Here is a 21,048-nt window from a genome sequence, read left to right on the forward strand (position 1 = left end):
AGGGCACGCCCTGGGCTTTACAATCTAGCAAGCACATTCTCATGCGCACAACCAAGCCGACGAGGTCTCTAACAGACCCGACCTTGAGAAAAGAGAAAACTTAGACAAAGTGACTTGCCTGGAATAATGCAATTGAAAAAATAGGCACTGTTGGGTCTCCAGGGACAACTGTTCCTTCCAAAGTTCAAAGGCCGTGGTGTTCCCACTACCCCACACTGTCGGGCCTCCCCCAGCTTCCTAGAGAAAGGGCAGGCTCTACGGACTGAAAACTGCAAATATCCTGTTGAAAGAAGCTGAGAGTGGGGGAAGGGAAGTTAACATCAAATACAGGGCAGTTTCTGGGAGGAAGTTCGGACCTTAAGCAAAACTCGTCACTGAGACAAAGCCTGCTCTATAGGGGCAACTATTCTCGCTAAATCCTGGGGGCTCCATTCCCACTCCAAACCACAAAATGAGAGCCTTCAACATATTTAAGCAATCTCCACCCAAATTCCACACCAATTACATGGGGGGCTGAGCCCACGGCCCCTCCTTCTCTCGACCACTCTGCTGAAAATACTGTATTAATCAGAGGGCAGCATAAAGCCACAGGGCTTCGTCTGCTGGGAGACAACCCAGGCAAGGAGCCCGGCACCAGCCACACGTGAAGCCTGACCCTCCTCCAGCGAGGACCCACTGAGGCTACGCCTTCCTCTAATTGCCAGAGTGTCTAACTGGCTCAGAGCCTGGACAGTTATGCAGAGAACCATTGCCTGGTCCTAGCACAGATGTGTAAAGCTGGGGCCACCACATGGGCTACAAACTAACTGCGTGAAGCTGTCACCACTTCACTCCACCGTCCCCGGATTGCCGAGAGCAGTAGCCTCCTCTGCACCTTGAGCTCGGCAGCATCATGTCACTGGCACACACAGCTGCAGAGTATATGCTCTCTGATGCCCTGCTGCCTGACCGCCGGGGCTCTCGCCTCAAAGGACTGCGGCTCGAGCTGCCCCTGGACAAGATAATCAAGTTCGTCACTGTGGGCTTCCCCTTGCTGCTGATGTCTCTGGCTTTTGCCCAAGAGTTCTCATCAGGTAAGAGACCTGACTTCATTCCACCCTACACCCTGGATAAAGTGAGAGCCCACTCCTGTCTTAAGTAGGTTCCCTGGCTTTGGGCTGGACTGGATCCCTAAGAGGCAGGTCATGGGTGAGTCTAGGGTACCTGCAAAGCAAAAGAACCAAAAAGTTACAAGAGTCAACCTGGAAATCTTACAATAAAAAATAACTAATTGCAGAAGGGGAGTGGGTGGAGTAAGGGGGGTGTGGGGAGTATGAAGGAGAGAATATGCTCAACATACTATATATACCTGAAACTAAAAAAGTAAACAAAAATTTGAAATCAAAACTAGCTCCTCACTTTAGCAGTCATGCATTTTATGTCAAATCAATGATACAAACTATCATTTTGGCTTCTAGAGACACGAGAGGTTGGGACTCTTAGCCCACTGTGAACAAACTTTTTCCTGAACCTTCTTCCTGCCGCCACTTGCAGAGTTAATACAGCCTTGTTGGGAAGCGCTCAACAAACCCCTACGTCTTTTCCATGACTCTAGACACAAACAGATACTAACGCACGCACGTTTTCAGTGTTGTAAGCACTGGGTTAACTCAGAAAGCCTGCTGGTCTCTCTATTGCAGTCAACTGGGTCCCTTGTTTTGTTTTGTTTTTTCCTGTCTGTGCCCATTAGTTTGCTGCATTTTCTGATGAGGCATTCCACCTCTCTCTGCTTCTTCACCTGCAAGAATGGGAACAGGATTGGTTCCCAGCTCTACCAATTTCTGATAAGAAACAGGAAAGCTAGATCCTCTCATCCAAACCCATTTTCCTTTCCATGTAGACATTAGTTCTCTGCCTTTTACAAAACAAAAACAAGTCATCTTTTAATCTGGGTATGGTACAGACACCCAGTATTCTGGGAAGGGGGGGTGACAAGTTTGAAGTCAGCTTGACCCACACAGTGAGACTCTATCTCAAAACAAAACAATGCTGATAAGATGGTCCAACAGGTAAAGGCACTTGCTGCCAAGTCTGCCAATATGAAGTACAGTTCACACGTGGTAGAAACTATGGCAGAAGGACAGAAGCAGTTTCTACAAGTCATTTTCTGGCCCCCACAAATATGACACAGCCCATGCACACACTTGATACACACATAAAATATTTTTAAAGGAGCCCATCTCTCTGTTGGATGGTAGTGGCACAGCCTTTCATTCCAGCATTTAGGAAGGCAGAGGCAGGTGGTTCTCTCTGAGTTCTAAGCCAGTCTGATCTACAGAATGAGTTCCAGTTTAGCCAGAGCTAGACAGAGAAACCTTGTCTTGAAATATAAAAACAACAACAACCAAAAAAGATGTCATCTTTCTTGAATGGAAATGTCACTATCAAATGTCAAGCCTTCTTGTGGCAAACTGCTGAGTTCAAGGAGTCTCTGGTGGCTTCCTATGTGGGAGCCTGGGGGAACTGGAGAGTTAAGGCCCATCAGACCTAAAAGAGCAAGTCGGTGCATTGGTAGCATGGGCCAAACTGTGTGGGCCATTCCATCAAGACACAGCAGTTCAGGGCCCGGAAAGCTGAGACTAAGAGAGAAGGCAAGGCCTGACAGCCACAGACAGTTACCAAGTCTTAAGGATGTCCCCTCGCCCAGAAAGCTCTTGAATGATCTCCATCCCTCTGCTACAACTCAGGCTGCCTCAAAGTCACGGTCCTTTTGCAGGATCTCCGATCAGCTGCTTCTCTCCCAGCAACTTCAGTGTCAGACAGGCTGCCTATGTGGACAACTCCTGCTGGGACTCCCTGGCTCACCATAAGCAGGACGAGGCTGGGCAGTACCAGGTGAAGTCTCTCTGGCCTCACAAGGTAAAACAGAAAGATCCTAGCAGGATGGCTTCCTGGCTTGGGAGTGGGGGTGAACTGAACCACCATACCCCTCACACTGCACTCCATCCTTTTCCACTATGCCCCCTTCCACTTCGCCCTGTCTTTGCCTATTTATTTTGGCAGCTGACTTTCATAGTCTGGGGTTTGTCAAATGCTTGCTGATCTCTGGTTGCCAGCTTTCATATGATTGGAAGTTTTGTGCTTGTGAGCAAGGCTTGCTGACAAGCAGGTTCAGGTAAAGGGAATCCCTTTGGTGTGCTTCATTGGAAAGAAACTCTGATATTAGTATCTAGTCCTATGCCAGATTTGTCTGCTGTCTTTGAGTCATTCAGTTCTGAGTTGGAGTAGAGGGTTAGAGTTCAGCAGGTATCAAGCCTGACTGCTAACCCTCCGGGAACTGAGGCATGGGTCCATCACCTAGTTCTTCGTTCCTTACACCCTTCAGGATAGTTCTCCTGCACATAGTAGACACAAGCATAGAGTGGTTTAGTCTCTCCTGAGACAAAACTTCAAGCCTTCCTCCAGGAATGGGAAAACGTGGTTGCTTGGCTGCTGTATATTGCAGAAAAATCTGCAGTTCAGCATCTCACACCGACTTTTCAGTATCCTGTTTCAAACTGACTTATATATACTCTTGCTTCTCAGTTTCGCCCGTACCCCTGATTCCTGGTTCTGGGTCGCAGACAGTTTGTTCTTGCCTGGAATCCCTGCCTCTCCTCACACCACACCGTATATCAGGCAGTTGATCCCCAGCTTTCAACATTTTGCTGCTCTTGCCTCCTCGTCTCCTGTTTGCTTTGTCCTTAAACTTTGTCTTTGTTCTTTCTTGTCATCCTAGAAGGCAAAACCAAAGACTTAGTGGAGGTCAGCAGGTCAAGACTGTGATAAGTCCACAGATTTGGGAGGAGATTCATGTTAGGAAAGGTCAAAACGCCTGACCATCAGTGTCACCAGGAAGTGCTCAAAACCCAGATTCTTTGGTTCCACCCCATTCCTAGGAATACACTCTGTAGAAGTGAAGGCCTTCTTTTCAGGAGATATTATTTCTTAAAAGGAGTAAAACAGGGGCTGGAGAGATGGCTCAGTGGTTAAGAGCTCTGCCTGCTTTTCCAAAGATCCTGACTTCAATTCCCAGCAACCACATGGTGGCTCACAACCATTTGTAATGGGGTCTGGTGCCCTCTTCTGGCCTTCAGGCGTACACACAGAGTACTGTATACATAATAAATAAATAAATATTTTTTTAAAAAAAGGAGTAAAACAATTACAATTTAACTTAAGGCCCCAGTTTACCCATTCTAGTCTTTTTTGTTGATCAGAAAACATACAGAGACAAACAGACACACACACACACACACAGAGAGAGAGGGGGGGGGAGAAAGAGTGAGAGAGGGAGAGAGACCTTCCATTTTTTCTTCTACACTTGCTACTGCAAAGACAAAGCAATCTGGAAGAAACCTGGGTCAAGGGATCATCAGGAGGATAAACTCCTGAGCCTCCTATCCTGCTCCAAATCTTCACTCTTCCACCTGCTGAGTGTGTGGATGCTTGACTTGGCCTTGATGCAGATTCCCCCACTGTAAATAGACACAGGGGTGGCACCCCACCAATAGCATACTTGTGAAAGCCAAGTGAAATAATGCATCCTGTGTGCCAAGCAACAAATGCAGATTCACAAATCCTTCACAAGGAGTGTGCTATGGATAAAGAGATGGGTCTGCCTCTGTTGGATGCATAAGTATAATAAAAAAATTCAAGAGAAGGTTCTATCCTCCCTGCCCAGGCCACCACAACAAAGGGCAACCTAAACAGAAATTTAGGGTGTCAGCAGTTGACTCCTCTGAGGGCTGCAAGAGATATATCTTCTATCTCTTCTGTCTGACTCACAGACACACCATCCTGGTATTCGCCATGTATGAATTTCTATCTTCATATGAGGGGAGGAAAGTCTTTAAAAACACCAGTGTAGCTGAGAAGACATGACTTACACATTCTAAAGATCCATTCCATTATCCTGAAATGACCCCCAAAGAATTCCACAAGAGCGTCTAGTGTTCTCACTCGACACTGCTGAGGATCCAGAGATTAGAAAAGACAAGCACAGGACAGGATATATAAACAAAACAATATTTTCCCTCCCCTAGGATGTCAGGACCACTGTTGGTCAGATTCTCAGGCTAGATACTCAGTCTGCTCTGCTGAGGCAGAGGAGACAGAGATCTACCCTCCATTCCTCTTCAGCTTTCTTTTGCCTCTTCTCCTTGGAGCCCCAGATGGATCATAGATCAGAAAACCCATAGACCATGGATCTGGGTAATATGGAGCAACGATGTCGCTTCTCTATCAGCTACACTATATAATTACATGTGGGCAGAGCTTTGGGTAGTCGACTCTGTGCACTCTCTTCCCTTCTAAAGTGGGACTAGAAGAGCAGCAAAGCCTCCATTTAGCCACCATTCAAGGCCCAATACCCTGGCCTCTCTCCTCAGCCTTCTCTTCCTTGCAGGCTCTCCCCTACTCTCTCCTGGCTCTGGCTGTCGCCATGTATTTGCCAGTACTGCTGTGGCAATATGCAGCTGTGCCAGCCCTCAGCTCTGACCTGTTGTTCATCATCAGTGAACTGGACAAGTCCTATAACCGTTCCATCCGCCTGGTGCAGCACATGTTGAAGATCCGGCAGAAGAGCTCTGATCCCCATGTCTTCTGGGATGAGCTAGAGAAGTAAGTTGCTCCCTCTAGGTTTTTCTAAAAGACTCTGTGGCATATTAAATTGATACCAGTGCATAGTCATCTTTATATTTTCTCTATGTCATCCCTCTCAAGAGAACAAAGTCCTCAGTTCATCCCTTCATTCTTGGAGGAGATGACCTCCTCATTCCTGCAGAGAGAAGAGGACTCGACCTCTAGGTTACAGAGGAACACACTGAGCCCTAGGGATTAATAGCTCTAAAATATTACTTTGAATACCATTCCCTTGCTAAGAAACCTCAGCTAACTCCCCCATGCTTAGCAAAAAAATGTTGAAAGTCTCAAATACCTGCCCAAGGCCTCAAGCACAATGTCAACTACTTTTAAAACTTCTAGTTATAATTTAAGTACTCTTAATCCCCAGATTGACCAGTGTTCCAAAATCCAATTTTTTAAAAATATCATTGATAAACTCTTTCAAGTATTCCTGTAGTAGGGCAGGCTGTGTCCCACCGCCCAGCTAACTTAACCCCCGAAATAACCACACAGAAACTATATTCATTTAAATCACTGCCTGGCCATTAGCTCTAGCCTCTTATTGGCTAACTCTCACATCTTGATTTAACCCATTTCTAATAATCTGTATTTCACCACAAGGTCGTGGCTTACCAAGAAAGATTCAGCATGTCTAACCTGGTGGCTGGCTCCATGGCAGCTTTCCTTCTGCCCCTCTTCCCAGCATCCAGTTCTGTCTACTCTGCCTACCTAATTGCTGCCCTATCGAAAGGCCAAGGCAGTTTCTTTATTCAACCAATGAAAGCAACACAAATACAGAAGGACCTCTTACACTATATTCCAAAGTAAAGATATATAAAGAATATATACACCACAAAGAAAAACCTGAAATATTCCCAAACCCTAAAGATCTGGGATATGGGATATTTAACCTAGTCTGGATAACAAAAATCTTCTATTTTGCCTAAGTAGTTTCTCCCTTATCCCTGAGCAAATCATTGATGGAATTAATCCTTCATCTATCTAAGTACCAAGTTTTGATTGTGTGTGTGTGTGTGTGTGTGTGTGTGTGTGTGTATACACACATGTGCACGCATGTAGATGTTCAGGAAGGACAGGGGCAAAGGCAACAAAGCTCTACTTACCATTGTGGGTCTAAGAGTCTATTGAAGGAAAGCAGGCAGAAAGTAAGCAAGGTATATACATAAAATACATTTTAGTAGATGACAAACAGTATGAAGGAAAAAATTAACAGAGGGCAAGGGAACTGGAAAGCTAAGAGATAAAAATGGGGCAGTTTTTAAAAAGGTCTGTTATGGCCAGTGTGAGCCAGTGAAAGGGGAGTTTAGCTAAGATTTGTGACCATATTCTGTCTCGTGTTCATGTGCATACTATTTCCTCCAAAAAGCTCTGCTCTACCATTTTGGAACCCTTATTTAAACCAATATTCTCTCTCATGGCTTCTGAACACTCTAACTTACACTGCTACTCCATTTCCTAATATTCACACCTGTTATGGTTTATGTGCACTCAGCAACAAGCATTAATTTTACTGTAGATGACAAATCTTATCTGCCCTTCCCCTCAAGGCAGACACTAAATCTTCCTCAAAGCAGAGACGGGCTTACCTGTACCTCCCCAGCACGGTTCTCTGAGTTCTTAATGTTTTAATCTGTATAAAATTAATGAACTGACCTCAAAATCATACTCAGAACACAGAATTCCATTATTTACATTCCCAATAAGCTTATTGCTTTGTAAATCCTACTTTGGCTTTGAGCTTCAGTTAACCTTATTGGGCAGGAACTCACTTGGTCTGTGACCATTCGTACTTTATTGATCATCCCTGGATTTAAGACACTGTATTTAATGTTTGGAGAACTGGAGAGTACTCACACACCCCCTCTGGGGGAAGAATTGTGGTTATGATCATGAAGGGAATATAGATTTTTAGAGATACTAAAAATGTTATGCTTGGGGCTGGGGAGATAGATCATCAGGTAAAACCACTGGCTGCTCTTGCAGAAGACTGGAATTACCTTCTCAGTGCTCACATAGCTGCTCACAACATCTGAAACTCAGTCCCAGGGCTCCTCAAGCAATGTACACATGTAGCACATAAGCAGATGTGCAGGCTAGCCACCCATGTGCGTAAAATAAAAATAAAGGTTAAAAAAAATAATGTCATGTTAGACATACAGATCTTCTAGTCTCCCACATGACTTTTGGGATGTGGTTCTAAAATGATATTTCCTAACGAAGCCTTCTTTCTTCCCCTGCCCAGGGCCCGGAAAGAACGGTACTTTGAATTCGCCTTGTTAGAGCGGTACCTGGCATGCAAGCAGCGCTCCCATTCGCTAGTGGCCACCTACCTCCTGAGGAACTCCCTCTTACTCCTCTTCACCTCAGCCACTTACCTATACCTTGGCCACTTCCACTTAGATGTCTTCTTCCAAGAAGAATTCAACTGCTCCATCAAGACAGGGCTGCTACATGCTGAGACCCATGTACCAGAGCTGATCACCTGCAGGCTGACCTCCCTGTCTGTCTTCCAGATTGTTAGTCTCTCCAGTGCAACAATATACACCCTACTGGTCCCGGTGATAATATACAATCTCACACGGCTATGTCGGTGGGACAAACGACTCCTTTCCATCTATGAGATGCTGCCAGCTTTTGATCTCCTCAGTAGAAAGATGCTGGGATGCCCCATCAATGACCTCAATGTGATCCTTCTTTTCCTCCGAGCTAATATCTCTGAGCTCATCTCTTTCAGCTGGCTCAGTGTTTTATGTGTGTTGAAAGACACAACCACCCAGAAACACAACATTGACACAGTGGTTGATTTTATGACCTTATTGGCTGGGTTAGAACCCTCCAAACCTAAACATCTCACCCAACAGGTGCATGATGAACACCCATAGTTAAGAAAGGAACCATGGAGAGATAAGTTTTGTATAAAGTTACTCTCCTTCTTCACAAGCTATACAAAATAAAAGACCAAAAATTAATAAAGATGATGATAATTATATCCACTTAAAATCGCTAAGGTTATATCAGCTGACTTTCCTGTATTTATAAGAAGATAGAATCAATGCATGAATATTCAATGTGAAGTCTAGAAATGAAGAGTCAAAGAATAGAAAAATTAGGTCTAGAGAATTCTGAGGACAGTGACACCGAATGAATTGAAGTCTAGACTTCGAACACAGAAAGACTCTAAAGGCCATTTATGGAGGAAAATTCTCTCAATATCCACTCACTCTAGAAGTCATGCTTGCCTCACCCCAATGAGCAGGTAGAACAATTTAGTAAGAGATTAGTAAGGATATGAAACCCCTGGAAACACTCTGATTCGCCTGTCCATCTTGCTGTGTAGACACCTTCAGCCTTACCAAACCCTCCATGGCCTGCAAAGTAAGACAAAAAATGACTTTAACTTGCAGTCTGCTCGTGGAATATTAGGACAGAAGCAAAGACCATGAAAGGAATCTTTAGGGGACAAACACACTTTTAATTATGTAAACTGGCCTCTTTTCCACAGGGGCTCAGATTACGGACTAAGAAGAATTTCACAAGTCTTAATAGTTCAAGAGATTCCACACCTTCACCTACAGCCAACAACTTAAGGACAGTAGGTTAAGGTGCTTGCTGCTGAGTCTGATGACCTGAGTTCAATCCTAGGACCCAAATGATAGAAAGAGAAAACTGACTCCTGCAAGTTAGCTTCTGATCTCAATAAATAAATAAATGCCAAACATGAAAGTCACATTGATTCACTTCTGTCCATTCTCTGTTTCACTACTCCATCCTTGCATCTAACTGCCAAAGCTTTGCTCTGATTCCATAGGCTGTGCTTTACCCACAGTACCATGGTGTCTCTTAATGAATATTTTTAAGCTGTATGTTATGTATTTCTTGAGAGAATTTTCAAACAAGTCATTTAGATCCCTCTTCATATAGGTAAGTAGAAAAGTCTTGTTACTTCTGACAAACTCAGGTAAATTTACCTAAAGCAAGCCAAGAGCTCACCGACGGCATTACTAAAGTCTTGTGCCATTAATGAAAGCCCAACTGCTCAGTGAGTATAGAAGCCTTTCGTGCTGTGCATGCTGCCCACTACTTGAGTCTCTCTCTCCTCTCGCTTCCCCAATAGATGAAAAGATGGACGAAAACAAACGGTGGAGCCAGGAGAAAGCAGCCCTCAGAAGCAGCCCAAGCCCTATTTTTGTTTGTACAACTGAACAAACTACTTCAAAATTCTATCTCCAGCTTTCAATTTTAAAATTAACAGAATGACTGGACTGGACTATAGAATGACATAGCCTTCTTAACTAACAGACAGACATGAGATTAGTCATTGTACCTTGAAAAGCCTCAAGTAGAAATTAGATATAAGGGAACCAAAACAAACAAATAAAGAAACCACAGCTGCATTTTGGTAGTTGTGTCTCCTGACAACAGAATGTGTCTTTGCAGTTAGAAATCCTTGAAGCTACAGATAAGCAGTTCCTGCTATAGCAAAAAACAAAACACCAGAGCACTTTGATGTACACGCACCCTAGCAAAGTATCTCTGTCCTCCAAAGATCTCAGCTCATTATAATAGCATTTACATTCTGGTTCTGATAATACCACCATAACTCCTCCACCTCTTCCCTTCCTTTCTCCTTCACCTTCGTCCCTAGCCCTTCAACCCATCACTGCATGCATATTTCTAGAGAGGATCATGGGAAGAAATAGCATAAAAAGGAAATATGCTCATTATGTTTTGAGAAGAAAAACAAGTCAACTTACTTCACGAAGATGTTACTCACCTCTAACTTCATTAAAATACACAACACAGAACCCTCTGGACTACTGTCCACATACACACACCCTCAGAGAGCACACTTCTGTCTCTCTCTGGAGGGCTTACTTTGCATGCTAAATAGACTCCTGTCTAAACTCTGTCTCTAGATTGAATTCTTTCCTTCCGTAGACTAGAAGCTAGAAGCCAACCCCATTAACAAGGGTGCACAGCTTTCACTGTAATCACTTGTAGCACCCATGCTTCTCACGATACTGAGGATTTGGACTTGCAGTCTCCCCTCCAGGGTGCCCTTCTCTGCCATTCATTGTGCCAACAACTACTTCTATTTTAGAGTGCCCAGGAGAAGCTCTTTCAAGATTCTTCCTATTTTCTTCCTCTTTCCCTAGATGATTATTGCCATGCCTAGCAAAAATCTGCTTCAGAAATAAGCTTTCATACTATATCAATGAGATTTTTCTAACAGTTGTATCTTAGTAGACACTAATCGGCACAAATTAGTGAGAGAACAAGTTAGGCAGTAGCAACACGTGGTTTGGAACTCACAAACTCCTTTACATAGTCCAATATCAAAATGCCTTGGCCACAGAGATGTGTGTCACACAAACTGACCAAAAAAGTCAAACAATGTAGAAATAATTGTACAAAAGACAATAGAGCTGTAGCTGAAATAGTTAAAAGACATTTAATATGCTTACAGGACTGAGTAGATAACTCACAAGGTACAGTATTTACTGGAACTCAATGGCCAGCCGGGTCTAACCAAAATGGCTCCAAACTCAGTTAAAAAACAAAATGTCTCAAAAAGTAAAATGAAAAAGCAACTGAGGAAGACGTTTAAAAATCAGTTCTTGTCTAAGATTCCAGTACATATTTTCTAAGACAGTATATTTTGTAGGCTTTCATAATTCTGAAAACTTCTAAAGCTAAATCTACAAGTACATTTGTGAAGACAATGTTGCATCATTAGACACAGTCACATCAATCAAAAGTCATTTCTAACACAGGCAGTCACAGGACAATATCTATAAGCTTTTTCTCTTTGTTGAAATTCATTTTGTCCAAGGGTGGCAATGGCAAACGTCTTTAATCTCAGCACTCAGGAAGCAGAGGCAGGCGGATCTCTGTGAGTTCAAGGCCAGCCTGGTCTACAGAGCAAGTTCCAGGACACCAGAGCCACAAAGAGAGACCCTGTCTTAAAAAAACAAACAACAACAACATACCCATTTTGTCGATACTGCAACTGTTCTATAGCTTTCAGAGATGAAGAACCTGGGTCACTTACTTTACTCCGTTGTTTTTATTAGTATTAGATTTTTCTTTAGTAATTAGAGAACTTGTAAATTACATCTTTCTTGAACTTTCATGTACAACCTTAAATATCTAGATTTTGAGAATTTAACAGCAATTCCCTTCTGTATCAGAACACTACTTTGGAAATTCCTCCCATCTCATTACTTAATGTTTTCGGAGGAAAAAAAAAAAAACATGAGCAAGAGGCTCAGTCAACTGGTTTGTGACACTACTAAAAGAATATAAGCCTGCTGTCCAGTCTAGAGCAATTTTGCACTTAAAGATTTGTCTGGCCTTATAACTGGCCTTAGTTATAAACATTAAACTGAACTATTAAAAAATTAAACCGGTGTATGTGAATAGAAATACTCTTGGTTTCATTCAAAAACCACTGAACGCCGACTTTGTGCTAACATTTTATTAAAACTGTTGTGTAAGTAGAATAAATGGGAAGCTGAGTTCCAGCACTAATACTCAAGTCTCCTAAAATCCAGGAAGGTCTGCTCAGAGCAACTGGAAAAAGCAGACGTTGACTCGCACCCGCCTGAGCGCAGAGAGAACGGGAGAGTCCGCAAGGGTTTTCTTTTTTTTTTTTTTAATCTGTTTTCCTTCTGTGACAACGCACACTAACACCCGGGTAGGACAGGCCCTTTCCAACCTCAGCTTCTCCCCGCAGCCCTGAGCCACACCCCTCCTCCAAGTCCACCAAGGCCCGGACCACCCGCCGCTCCCAAGCCCGGAAGTTACACGTGGCCGTAGTCTTGCGTAACTTCCGGCGGGGCTTCCTTGGGACCCTGACGCGGAAGTGCCGGGGAGTACCTGCTGGTGTCACCTGCCCTCCATGCCCCCCGCAGCCCCAAGCCCCCCAGCTGGGGCCGGATCATGAGCCTGCTGGGCGGCCTGGCTTCCGAGCCGCGCACCCCGCTATCTAACAAGGCCAGGATGAAAAAGCTTCCGAAGAAGAGCCAGAACGAGAAGTACCGGTTGAAGTACCTGCGGCTGCGCAAAGCAGCCAAGGCTACGGTGTTTGTGAGTCTGGGTTCAGCCGCTCTCTCCCTGGGACTGTTCTGCCCACCTGTTCGTCGCCTAGAGAAACAGTGTCAGGCCAGCGTTAGTTTCATCACTTATCCTTGAATAAGTTGTCATTTCTCTAGTCCTGTCTACTCCTTGAGGACTGCAAAGTGTCCCGCCAGTAAACTGTAATCATTACCTTTTTGCTACGTTTTAATTTTCTAGATGAGCTCAGTATTAAGTGTCTTTTAATGCGAGAACACTGAAGCTCAGAGAAATGGTTTGCCCGGACTCCAACTCGAATATCCTGATTACAGTTTATGATTTACACTACACAGCCTAATTCCTAAGCACGCCCCAATCCCTCGCCGTGACTGACACCTTGCTTAAATAGGCCCTGAATCTTTCAGGGTTGTAGCTGCCTTTGACGAGAGTCTTCCAGGTGTTTCTGCCTCCCCTCTTCCTGATACTGGGGAAATTTAAGTCGTCACATAAGGACGCACACTATAGCCCTGTTGTCGAGGTGTATCTGCACTTCCTGCATTAATTGTAGGGATTTCGGATTTAGTGAATGAATTGTTTTGCCCACCAAGTCTTACTAGGGCCTGATATGTCTAATACTCAGACTATCCTGGCTTAACCTGAGTCAGCTCGGCGCTTGGAAATACGTCTACGTTCCAAGTGCTCTCACGCATCTAAATCAGTAGTTTAACTCTTGTTTCTACAAAATTTCAATTAAATATAGGCCTTTTAGATGCATCAGGGAAAGCTTGAACATTAAATTTATTATTCCTAAAACATTAATATTTGTATGTGTTGTGTTGAAAAAAATTAAGAAAAGTAAATGAAGATTGCAACACCTTACTTACTGTTCCCTTTCGTCACTTCCTGTCAGAGTTGCCTAGTGCTTACAATTTATTTTAAAGATGATGGTTCCTTTAAGTATATGAAAATCTTGTGAAGCCAGAGGATGTTTTGAACACTGAACGAAGTTCCACCTGTGAAGCACCTAAATGGGTGTTTCCTTCAGAACTGGTTTTAAGATAGACTGAGTCATAAGTAAAAAATGATGATAAGGATTTTACACACAGTATTTAATTTCTTTTCATCCTTTTTCTCTAAGGCGTTGTTCTATACAATACCCTGGGTTAGATGTCCTTGTCAAGGTCAAGGCAGATGAGCATAGCTAATCCTTAGAATTCTGTAGTGGTGTAATTCTGTGTCTAGGTAGTGTATCGTCTCTCCAAAGGCTACACTAACTGGAGTGGCCACATACCTTGATTGGCCCAATGTATGCCATCCTGGTGTACCATATTGTTCTGACATATGCATTAAGAATGCCCCTATTCATCGGAAGGTGTCCCCTCACTGGATAAGAAATTATATAATTCCTCTGCCTGCAGTAGAACCCAAACACATTACCTACAAATTATTTTATTTTTTTTATTATTGATGTGTGTATGCCACCAAACACATGTAAAGTTTAGCAGACAACTGTCAGGGGTCGTTTCTCTCCTTCCACTATGGATTCTGGGGATCAAATCAAGTTGTGCTTGTATAGAAGGTGCCCTTCCCTGCTCTGCCATCTCCCAGTCCTGTAAAGATGTACTAATAGCTTGTGTGCAGAGTAGAATAGCATTTCCCTTTTATCCTGAAGCACAGAGGGATTTTTGTTTGTTTGTTTGAGATATAGATCTTGTTCCCCGAAAATGGCTTCATTTTTAAATTCATTTGATGTGATTACAGTCCATTTTTTTTCTTAAAGGAAAATGCTGCTATTTGTGATGAAATTGCTCGTCTTGAGGAAAAATTTCTTAAGGCAAAAGAAGAAAGAAGGTAAACTAGCTTCATATTTTTTTGTTATTTTTATTAGTGATCAATATGGAGTTTTTTCTCCAGAGGATTCTTGCACGTAGCACAACCACTTGAAGCAATACAGAGAAAATCCAAACCTGTGGTGTTTCTACCCAAGCTTTGTTGGGCTCTGATGGCAAGACAGTTCTTCCTTTCATCTTTCTGACAGAGCCTTCTTCTCCATGTAATTATCACTTCCCAGTTAGGAAAACCAAGGGATACAATACATAATACTCATTCTGTAAATATTCGGTCCATACTTCCCTATGCAAAGCACAGTGGGTGTGTGGATACCTCTACCTCCTATGACACCCTTCAGACACCTCAGGCCTTCCACCCTAAAGGTAGAAGAGCCCTGCTGGTGCAAGAGAACCTCTAGCCATTATCTCAATTTCTTGAGTATTAATTATCCTCTGGGGCTTCATTGTCTCCAGGTTCCAATAAGAACCTTATTGTTTGAGTGTGATAATCATTGTCTATAATTCTGTACTTCCCAATACTTAAGTAAAATGATGAATTGAAAAAAAAAAAAAGAAAAACAAAGACAGAATGTCACGCCTCTCCTCCCATTCCTCTCCAACCTCAGATACTTGCTGAAGAAGCTCCTCCAGCTTCACGCTCTAACTGAAGGGGAACCGCAGGCTGCAGTTCCTTCCCACAGCTCCACTTTGCCCCTGGCTTTTGGTGTGGCCAGCTCTGTGGGAACTATCCAGGGAACTGGGCCCAGCACTGGGGCCGAGGAACCATTTGGGAAGAAATCCAAGAAGGAGAAAAAAGAAAAGGGCAAAGAGAACAACAAACTGGAAGGTATTTTAAGAAGACAGTGTATCCATTGTCTCAGTGACTCCACTGATAACAAAGACCTAACTGGTAGATACAAGGGGCCACATGTGTTTCCTAAAGTTCCCTAAAGTCCCTGAGAAACACGTGTCCTATAGAAGCTACTTTGGAGAGGCCCTGGTTAGACCTGACAGATGCTGATAAGCAGCCTGAGGCCTCGGCCCCTCATCTTGTGCCCCTGCTCTCTGGACTGCATTCGCTGCTCTTTCCTAAAGGCAGGGAAATGGGCAGGGTGGCCTCTGAGCACACTGCTATCCTTCAGGAATTCCTGGTAGTTCAGTTGAGAAGTACTTTAAACATGTAAGATTTTTAGCAGCACAGTGCTTAAGTTAGAATTGGTTACTGTTATAGGCTGTTAGATACTGGGGCTTTGGGGGACGGGTCCATATGGCTATTTAGTGAATGCAGATGGTATCTCAGTTACAGCTGGTGGTTCAACTTAGTGATTTCTCAACTTGACAATTTTATGAAAGCAGTATGCATTCAGTAAAAATTGGACTTTGAATTTCGATCTTTTCTTAAGATAGTGATATGCAGTGTGATATTCTGATATTAGCCAATAGTATCGAGCTACAGCTCCTAGACAGGCACATACTTGGGGAAACACTTGATACTCCACAGTGTACTCTGTTGCCATGATACTTGTTAATTTAAGTATATTATGTGTATTAACTTACAGTATTTTCAACTTATGATGGGCTTAAGGTATAAAATGCCATCATAAAAAGCATCTGTATAAGCCAAGATTTGCTTTCTGCCTTTACCATTCGCATGTAAATTTCCCCTCCCCTTGGCAATGGAAGGAACCTAAAGTGGGTGACCCCAGATTTGCGTTTCAGTTCTGAAGAAAACATCCAAGAAAAAGAAAATGGAGGGAGGTGCTCGCAAGCTGGTTCGGCCCATTGCCCTGGATCCCTCAGGACGGCCTGTGTTCCCCATCGGACTGGGGGGTCTAACAGTGTATAGCCTGGGGGAGGTGAGTGAGACCAGCATACAGACAGATAATCAGAGCCATGGGAGTGGGGCTGAGCCTTCCCTGTTCCCACTGGCAGCAGCCCTATGCTGATCCTTACCAACCCCAGAAAGTCTCTCATCCCTACGAAACCAGGTCAGTTTCATCTGCTCACGGCCATCACTTTCTGTTGGATTTGTCATTCTTTGCAGCCCCACAGTGGCTCTAAAGACTACCATAGTAAACCGGGCCTCTAAAGCCTTAAGTGACCTGAACTCGAGATTGGGCAATCTTTTATAGATCATTACCAACCGACCTGGCTTCCATGATGAGAGTGCCATCTACCCTGTGGGCTACTGCAGTACTCGAGTGTTTGCCAGCATGAAGTACCCAGACCAGAAGTGTCTGTACACCTGTCAGATCAAGGACGGTGGCGTGCAACCCCAGGTACTCCTCCACTATGATTATTTTCCTTTGTTGTTATTTCTTTCTGTTTTGAGAACCTCCTTTATCCTTGGCTTCTTAACTGTTTACTTATTCTGATAGTCTGTAAGATACCACAATATCAAAATACAATGATATTGTGTCACCATTTGCACAATGCCAAGATGCAGAAAGCCTGGCTAGCTCTGTCACAGCTGCACTTCTGGGTGTTTGATCTGGGATACAAATGTGTTTGTAATTCACTAGGTGATACCTTTTCCTTAAACCACAGTCATTTTACCACACATACTGTTACTGTTTGAGGCTAGAACGAGTTGGTTTAGGTTGAGTGCAAATTCATACAGAGATCATTTGATAAATTGTTGCTTCAGCTAATGTACAAGGATCCTCAGGCAAAAACAGCAGTGTCAGAGCTCCACAGTTCCCTCTCTCATACAGCTGCCAATCAAGAACACTGAGCTAGAGGCATGGTAAGGACCCTGGAGTCGGAACCTGAGCCTGACTAACTGGGGGAGACTCATCTCTGTCACAGCTCTGGTCATTGGAGCTGGTGTTTGACATCATTTTGGCCACACAGCCTGCTCCACAGAAAGTGCGCTAATAGGGAAAGTTACCATTGTACGCTGTACCACATTTTCAACATCTGTAAGTGCGGCGCATATCCAATCAGAGTCTCAGTAGAATTTTAATGAAAATCACATGATTCTTCATTTTCTCTGGGAGACAAAATGCTAAAAAAAAATTACTGCTCTTAGGTCACTAATCAAACAAGATTCTATTTTTTAGTATAATATGATTGATTTGTAATAAAAATTTGGCTTCAGTGTTTCCCCCAACATTAGATGACTTTAGTTTGATAATATCCAGTATTGGCAAAGATACACAAAATACAAAAAAAAAAAAAAATACACAGTGAAAATTGGTAAAGTATCCTTTGGCCCAGAATATTTCTAGGTACTCTTGTATTTCCCAGAGAACTAGAGGATGACATAGAACAACGTATTCATTTCTGTAAAGTACCAGTTTTATTTAGACTTGGGGCTGTACGTGGATAGAAAGGTATGGAGCAAGTTCAGTGCTGACCACTGGCCAAAAGTCAAACAGATAAAGAGAATCAGAAGTCACGGGATTTTCTCTGTTTACCTGGGTTTGAATTTTTAACAACATTGTCAGATACCTTTTTGTGCCCGTTGTACAGCAGCTCTAGAGACTGGGCTGTTTATAGGAGTCATACAACTCTACCTCTCCCCTTGTTAATTGACCTGATTGTTCCTATCCTTCTCAGTTTGAGATTGTTCCTGAAGACGACCCCCAGAACACCATCGTCGGCTCCTCTGCAGATGCTTGCTATGAAGAACTGGTCAGGGCCATCAGTGCGGCAACGTAAGTTGGCCACCAGCCAGAGGACTCACAAAAAGGTTCACCATGGGTATAATTGAGACTTTTTCTCTCTCAGTGCCTGGAGATCTCTTGCTTTATAGGAACCTAAGCTATATCCTTAGACACTTCAGCTGCTGGCCTCAGAGGATATTAGGAAGGCCTCAGTGTGGTGTCTGGTCATACTACCGTTCCATTCTTAAGCCTGTCTTCGTCCCTTCCTAAGCTCTCAAGTTAAAGCTCTCTCTCTTCTGCTTAGGGGGAAACTGATGCCTAACCTACTTTCATGTGGTGCTGAGTTCTTCGGGTATTCCCATCCAATCATCCACAACCTGATTCAGAGTTGTCCGGAAGCTCAGAATTGTGCCAAGTAAGTGGGAGCCCAAACTGTTCCACTGATAGGCGCTCAGCTGCCCGGCAGACCAGTGTCCTAAACTGGAAGTTACTGCTTTGTTCATGTATGCATTTCTGTGTCAGAGGTGTGCTTGCTCCTTTACTGTGTGCCACAGCGCTGACCCACTTAGCTACCTAAACAGGTGAGCAGGAGCCCGTTACCCAGTGTGCTCCGTAATGCTTGAGGAGACTGCTTCAGTTTGGGGTTTTTTAAGATTTTCTATGTGGGCCAGGTGTGGTGGTGCACACCTATAATTCCCGTACTTGGGAGGCAGGGCAGGTGGATCTCTGCATTCCTGATCTTCAGATCAAGTTTGGGCGGTGGCGGGGGGTGGGGGGGATGACTTTATATGCATAAGAGGTAACTTGGGGACAAAACCTAAGTCTAAATAGGAAATCCGGTGTTTGTTATACATACACCCTGGACAGTTTTATATAATATTTTTAGTGCACCTTCATTTTAATTGTGACCATCCCATGAGGTGTAGAATTTCCCATTGTTTTCATTGTTACACAAAATGTGTTGGAGTATTTTGAAGTCTCAAATTAAGGCTGTTCAATGTGTGCCGTTTTGTGTACTGTGGAGCACTGTCACCTGTCACCAGAGGCTTGCCAGCTCAGGTTTGCTTGGGTTGTTTTTCTTAGCTGATGCTTTTTAGATATATAGTGGGAGAAGACCAGATTTAAAAAAAAAAGATTGATCCATTTGGTAGGAAGGGTTATTGTGGACTAACAGACAGCTCTCCAGGATAACTCTCTTGGGTCCACAGTTACCAGTGGGTGAAAGCTGACACCTGCAGACCCAGGAAGGGGCAGCTCTCCCAGGAACTGTCAGAGAGCGACGCGGCTGTGAGCCTGGAAGCCTTTCAGACACAGCCGTTTGATGATGACCATGAGGACTCCATTCTGCCAGGTATCTTAGCTTTTCTGGTTTGAACCCTGATCATCATTAGACTACTGCACCCTCATCACACATGGTGGGCAGTAAGTAGCATGTGTCATTGAGCCAGCCATAGAAAGTGAGAGTAAGGGGGCAGGAAGCCTGTGGGGCTCCCGTGTTACTTACAGAACCTACCCAGAAACTTCACTGTCTCATTCTGTCACGTAAGTGAGACCGAGTGCAGACTGGCAGGGCTTGCTGTACAGGGAATAACACTTAAGGTGAAGACAAAGGCCAGTAGTGACTTTTGACCCTGCCCTACGTTGCCTGGATTATTTTCCAGAAATGAAAGTGGTCAGGGGCTCGGATTTTAGGGTCATAAGGGTTTGTATGTATGACAGTTCGCTACATCTGTTCATTTTTGTTCCACAGTTAAAAGAAATACCAGTCTGTCTATTTTACCAACCAAAGGCAAAACAGGGTTGACTTTTACAAGTGTAAGGAATTAAGAGGCTGTGGATACATCCAAGCAAAACAGTCCTGAGATTCCTAGGCAACGGTGCAATTAAAGAATTGGTTTTTTCAGGATCCCTGGACCTGCCTGAGCTTCAGCATGAAGCCTTTGTGTCGTCTTACCAGCCAGAGTTCCTGACACATGAGCCCTTGGTGGACACTGACCTGCAGCATCTCAAGTCTCCACCACAGTGTAGCCCAATGCAGTCTTCAGACTGAAGAGGGCAGATCCCACTTCATTTCATCATCATGAGTTTTTAACTTAAACTTACTCTATGTGAAAGGAGGCAGCAATTGAAAAGCAGAGATGATATTAACACATTTCACCGTGGCTGTTCCTGTGCTGACAGTGTACCCTGGGATAAAACTTCAGTTGCTTTTATTTTTAGTAATAAATATCTCTTGACAGTTCTGCTTATTTTTATCTTCTTGTAGTCAGGATATGATCACTTGTGCTCAGTTCTCCCTGAAGTAAACTTAAGTCTATATAAACTTACTTAGTCTGCTGGGGCTGCTATACAAATCGCCATGCTCTGGGTAGCTTATAAACAACAAATTTACTTCTCACAGTCGGGAGCCTGGGAAGTCAAAGCTCAAGATGCCTGGTGATAGCTTGTCCCGGGTTCTTAGCTAATTGCTTTATTTTGACTGTAAGTGGAAGGGAGACGGTAGAGCATAAGACTTTTAATCTCAGGGCCATGGGTTCGAGCCCCATGTTGGATACCAAATGGAGCACAGTTAATAAAAACCTAGAGACAGAAATTGGGGTTAAACCTGAAGGTCAAAAAAGCAAAACAGCCAGCCACTGCCACTTACATCTACCTCAGTCCAAAATGGTGATCCTGCCTCCAGGAATCCTCAGAATGAGACTGAGAGAGCTGTCTCCTCCTGTCTTATATTCCTCTCTAGGGCTGGGATTCGAGGCATGCACCACTACCGCCCAGTTTCTATGGCAACTAGTGTGTCACCACTGCCTGATCTGTAAGGCTGACCAGTGTGGCTGTTTTACTTTATGCCTGAACTTCAGGCAAGCTTTATTTATTAAAATACAAATGAAATA

General features: G+C 43.7%; 2 protein-coding genes across 2 annotated transcripts; both read left to right on the top strand.

Moving 5' to 3' along the window:
• The first annotated feature begins 294 nt into the window (after positions 1 to 294).
• Positions 295 to 9,380, top strand: Panx3 (pannexin 3). The gene is made up of 4 exons (XM_048449166.3): positions 295 to 1,073; positions 2,756 to 2,898; positions 5,426 to 5,640; positions 7,907 to 9,380. The coding sequence occupies exons 1-4, from the start codon at positions 893 to 895 to the stop codon at positions 8,544 to 8,546; spliced, it is 1,179 nt and encodes a 392-aa protein (XP_048305123.3). The 5' UTR covers positions 295 to 892; the 3' UTR covers positions 8,547 to 9,380.
• Positions 9,381 to 12,500: 3,120 nt separating this feature from the next.
• Positions 12,501 to 20,400, top strand: Tbrg1 (transforming growth factor beta regulator 1). The gene is made up of 9 exons (XM_048448381.3): positions 12,501 to 12,753; positions 14,501 to 14,571; positions 15,176 to 15,396; positions 16,269 to 16,405; positions 16,682 to 16,828; positions 18,111 to 18,208; positions 18,462 to 18,572; positions 19,366 to 19,508; positions 20,062 to 20,400. The coding sequence occupies exons 1-9, from the start codon at positions 12,607 to 12,609 to the stop codon at positions 20,205 to 20,207; spliced, it is 1,221 nt and encodes a 406-aa protein (XP_048304338.1). The 5' UTR covers positions 12,501 to 12,606; the 3' UTR covers positions 20,208 to 20,400.
• Positions 20,401 to 21,048: the final 648 nt, after the last annotated feature.

This window comes from Myodes glareolus, chromosome 4, assembly GCF_982192425.1.
Source record: "Myodes glareolus chromosome 4, mMyoGla1.1, whole genome shotgun sequence".
Taxonomy (NCBI): Eukaryota; Metazoa; Chordata; class Mammalia; order Rodentia; family Cricetidae; genus Myodes; species Myodes glareolus.